Source organism: Tupaia chinensis, unplaced genomic scaffold, assembly GCF_000334495.1.
Source record: "Tupaia chinensis unplaced genomic scaffold, TupChi_1.0 Scaffold000126_2, whole genome shotgun sequence".
Taxonomy (NCBI): Eukaryota; Metazoa; Chordata; class Mammalia; order Scandentia; family Tupaiidae; genus Tupaia; species Tupaia belangeri.
Window position 1 is genome coordinate 2091747 of NW_006159594.1, and position 4693 is coordinate 2096439.

At 46.9% G+C, this 4693-nt stretch overlaps 1 protein-coding gene across 1 annotated transcript in view; it reads left to right on the top strand.

Moving 5' to 3' along the window:
* The first annotated feature begins 979 nt into the window (after positions 1 to 979).
* LOC102487626 (dehydrogenase/reductase SDR family member 2, mitochondrial) overlaps positions 980 to 4693 on the top strand; it is an 8104-nt gene continuing 4390 nt past the window's right edge. Inside the window, exons 1-4 of the mRNA XM_006144533.1 lie at positions 980 to 1119; positions 2063 to 2240; positions 2909 to 3010; positions 4458 to 4528. Coding sequence (XP_006144595.1) covers positions 980 to 1119; positions 2063 to 2240; positions 2909 to 3010; positions 4458 to 4528 — 491 coding nt within the window. The remainder of the gene's footprint in view (positions 1120 to 2062; positions 2241 to 2908; positions 3011 to 4457; positions 4529 to 4693) is intronic.

The following is a 4693-nucleotide window of genomic DNA, read 5'->3' on the forward strand; positions in this document are numbered from 1 at the left end:
AATAGCAAGGAGAACAGCTGTAAAAACTAGAGACAATATAGGAGGGGGTCAGTAATATGAGGTGGGAGGGAGGGAATCAGGGAAAAATTCGACAGACACAAAAGTGAAAACTTATCTGTTGATAATGTATATGATAATATCTTTAGCTTGACTAATATGTCCTTTATTCATGCTGGGAAAAATATTTTATACACTATAAAGAAGTACAGTAATTAAAGGTAAATTTAAAAATAGATCTATCTATCTATCGACATCTTCTGGGAGAGCAACTAAATACTGTGTCCTGATTTGTTAGGTTAGTAAAATATCCGGTAGATGCATAATGGTTACATCACTGGATTCACACATAGTCAACTGCAGTTGGAGTCCCATCTCTACCTGCAGGATCGGCCTGGCCATTGCAAAGCGGCTGGCCCAGGATGGGGCCCACGTGGAGGTTTGAAACTCATGCCTGGCGCATGTGCGTGCGTGCCCAAGATGCAGAGAAGAAAATGGAGGAGGGGGGATTGTGGCATGGCCATCCCCCCTGGGGGGTGATTTCTTGCTTTCTGTCTTTCTGTCTCTTGGATAAATGCATGAGCCTTACAGCAAAAATCCCTCTTAATTTGTTTTCCCATCTAAATGTATTTGGTTATCTCACAATGAACCTGTGAAGTAGATATTCATTATGCTAGGATGTCTCAAGGAGTAGATATTTGTTGAACCTATGTGTGTATATGTCAGAATTTGATGATAGAAAACACTCTACCTGGTTTAAAGAAAGATTTAATAATGGGAAATTCTGTGTTCATAAAACCACTGGAAGGGCTATAAGAGCAGGCATTAGTCTGAGCTTCCAGGAGTGGTTCCCAGACCACCCCAGTTCAACCTGACATGGAGCCACTTTTCAACTCCCTACTTACAAGACCTGTCATTGCCTTTCTACAGGCCTCCCTCCCTGCTCCAAGTTGACTAAGAGGAAAAATAAACAGAAACTGCTATGTTTAGGCCCCTAACCCGTGATTGGAGAGCCCTCCTGCCCTATGGAGCTCCCCTCTCCATGAGAAGCAACAGCTGTGGAGCCAACGGCAAGGCCAAACTGGCTGACAAAGTTGCAGTGATTACGGGATCCACAAAAGGGTGAGAGCAACTCTGGGAATTCAGGAACTGTTGGTGCCTCTCAATTTTGCTGACTTCATTTTTTTACCCTCACTCCTACAAAAAAAAAAAAAAAAAAATCCACTAGGCTTAAGCACTAGTAGTTTTTTGAAAAGTGATCCTAAGGTGACCCAGTGAGGAACAGAAAACACAGTCAATCAGGATGTATTACCAAGTTACCCCACTATTGGCCTCAGAGAGTCAATGGCATCCTCCCATGAGTCAAGTCAAGTATGTGTCACAGGTCCTCTAGGACACATGAAATGCATCTCAGAGGCATCTATCAGAGGAAGGTGGAAGGAATTCACCCATAGCTCCTCCTCCATTTCTCAAGAGGTACCCTGCAAGGTCAATGCCCTACACATGTAATTACGCAGTAATTTCACAGGCCTGAGGCAGGGAGCACTCACATTGCACAGGGAAGCAAATCAAAGTTTTGTGGAACTGAGAAAGGGTTGTCACAGCAGCAATTCCAGTAGGAGGTGAGGCCAAGAAGATCTGATGTGGGTCACAGGACTGACAATTCCCTTTTTACGTCTTCAGGTCCTCTGACCGTCCATAAGTAGAGTATGGGATTAGCTGCCCTGTATCAGTAGAGACAATTCTTCTGGAGCTTCAGTAGGAGAAATGTAGCAAGCAAGAAAAGGTTCAGTCCAGAATTGAATCATCACTTGAGGGAAAAAATGGACAGAGAAGACATTTGTGGGACACAGATATGGTTTATTACCTGTTGATGGTATAGTATAGTATAGTATACTATTCTCAGCTGGGCTGGGCTGAGGTGTATATCATGCTGGGTAAAGTCTCTTTACAATCTAAATGATGTATAGCAATTGAATGTATAAATAGTAATAATAATAATAAAATAAAATGTAAAAAAATAAAAAAGATCAAATCATCACATGCTCTCCATCTCTACCTGCAGGATCGGCCTGGCCATTGCAAAGCGGCTGGCCCAGGATGGGGCCCACGTGGTCATCAGCAGCCGGAAGCAGCAGAACGTGGACCAGGCAGTGACTATGCTGCGGGGCGAGGGGCTGAGCGTGACAGGCACTGTGTGTCATGTGGGGAAGGCCGAGGACCGGGAGCGGCTGGTGTCCACGGTGAGGGTCTTAGAAGGAGGTAAGAACAGGGAAGTCATGATTCTGCTGCTGGGACTCACACAAAGGAAGAGAGTCAATGACATCCTCCTATGAGTCAAGTCAAGTATGTGTCACTAAGGCCCTGCCAGAAGGCCTGCAGTCTCCCCTGCATAGACCTGAACAGAGCAAGGACATGCTCAGGGCCGGAGGAGTGCATGTGACCGTGACTCAGGGAGATGTTGGGGTGGGAAATCCGATGAGGAAGGAGGAGTCAGCTTACAGCCACCAACAGTGTAGTCATATCAGCCAGGCCCTCCTGAAGCTCCTGAGGAGGGATCTGAGGACAGAGAGATGCTTTAAAGGAAGCTCTGGTTTTGTAGCCAAGCTATAACATTCAGGGTATGGAGAATGCTGGTGAAATTCCAGGAAATGGTGCTGGTGAGAAATGTGTTCAGGGACTGGTAGCCAACAATGCCAGAGACTAGAAGGATGGCATCAAAGGGTGCCTGGGATGAGATTCCACCACTTTTTGTTCAGAAGCTCAGTGCCTTCTTTCTAGAGAGAAGAGATGGTTCTCCATCCTCGCTTGGTGTTGTTCTTTGCTCTGGATATGACCCAGACTGAAATCTGTAGCAGAATCTTCTTCTGCTCCCTGATTCTGGCCCTCCACATCCCCTTCTCTCCTACAGGCCCTGGAACACTGTGGGGGAGTTGACATCCTCGTTTGCATGGCAGGGGTCAATCCTTTGGTGGGAAGTACCTTGGGAAGCAGTGAGCAGGTCTGGGACAAGGTGAGGTCTGGGGAAGTCCCCATGGGGAGGGTCAGACTTTATCCTCGCCTTCTGTGTACATCTCTCTCCAACTAGCTCACACATCCACAGATGGTCTTCAGATCCCACACATCCTCCTTCCCATCACAGACTCATTGGCACAGAGTGAGGCAAGGTGCTTAGACTGCCTGAGCCTCACTTTCCCCATCTGTGAGGTGTAGGTAAAAATCTAAATTGCAGTTCTTTTTCCCACTGTTCAAGAGCTCCCAATCTGTAGGAAGTGTCCATAATAAAACCAAATAGTCACAGACAATGTGGGACATAAAAAAAGAAATGACTCCCTTCTTTGCCCAGGGCTGCCCAATCCTCACAGCTGTAACACTGAACTCGTTTATCAGTGTGCTGGAGCTTCTGTAATAGCACCACATTGGGTGAGTTAGACAACAGCAATGCTGGCTCCCAGTTCAGGCAGCTCCAAGGCTCAGAACAAGGTGTCAGCAGAGCTGGCTCCTTTGGAGGTCTGTGAGGGAAAATCTGTTTCATGCTTCCCACCGCACCTCTGAGGCTTTTCTGGCAACACTGGTGTTCCTTGGCTTATATGTTTTACCCATCACCCTCCGCTCCCTGGGACCAGCAGATGGTGTAACAGTTACATCACTGGACTCCTGCATGGCCAACCATGGTTCAAGTGCAGAACCCACAGGCTTGAAACACACTGGGCAAGTGTGCATACATGCCCAAAAGAGGGGAATGGAAGAGAAGGGATTATGGTATGGTCATCTCCCATGAGGGGTGATTTTTCGTTTTCTGTCTCTCTGCCTCTCCAGAGAGTGCATGTGCCCTATAGCAAAAATCTGTCTAAAAGAAAACAAACAAAACGAAAAATAGAAGAAGAAGCTTTATCCCCATCTCTGTATTCATCTTCACTGGCATTGTCCTGTGTGCGCTTGTCTGTCTGTCTGCACACGTCCCCTTTTTGATGCAAATACCAGCTATACTGGAGTTAAATGCCCACCTTATTTGAGTATGACCTTTACCGAACTACATCTGCAACAATTCTATTTCAAGATAAGGTCACATTCTGAGAGCCTGGGGTTAGGACTCTGACATGTAAACTTGGGGTACACAATTCAACCCGTGATACCAATTTTCCCTAGACCCAGCTGGCCAGTGCTTCCTCAGCCCCATGTGGGACCTTATCCTTAGACTGGTACCCTTGGAGACAGGGGGATGCATTCTGCAGACTTCTGGGTCTTCTGCCTGCAGAGTCCTCAGCCTGATCCTTTCACTGTATCTTGACGATGCCACCCAGTTGTGAGCATAGTCATGCATGGAAGCTGGCACTCTGCCCACTTTCCCCAGTCAGACCATCTCACCCACATTCTGGTGAGGCATATGTCAGAGGTTGGAGAGAACACTGGATTGACTGTGTCTTTCCCTTCCTGTCCCCCATTTTCTCTGATTTCAGATCCTGAACATCAATGTGAAGGCCCCAGCTCTGCTGCTGAGCCAGCTGCTGCCCCACATAGAGAAGAGGGGGTGAGAATAGGGAAGCGGGTAGAGAGGGAACAGGGAAGCAAGAATGAGAGAGACCAAATCTGAGTTAGCACTTCCCACTGGCAAACAAGCTGAACTGAGCCAGTAATTCAAGAACAGTGAGAGTCTGACCCTCAGACTTCTGGGCCAGCTAGAAAAAAAAAAAAA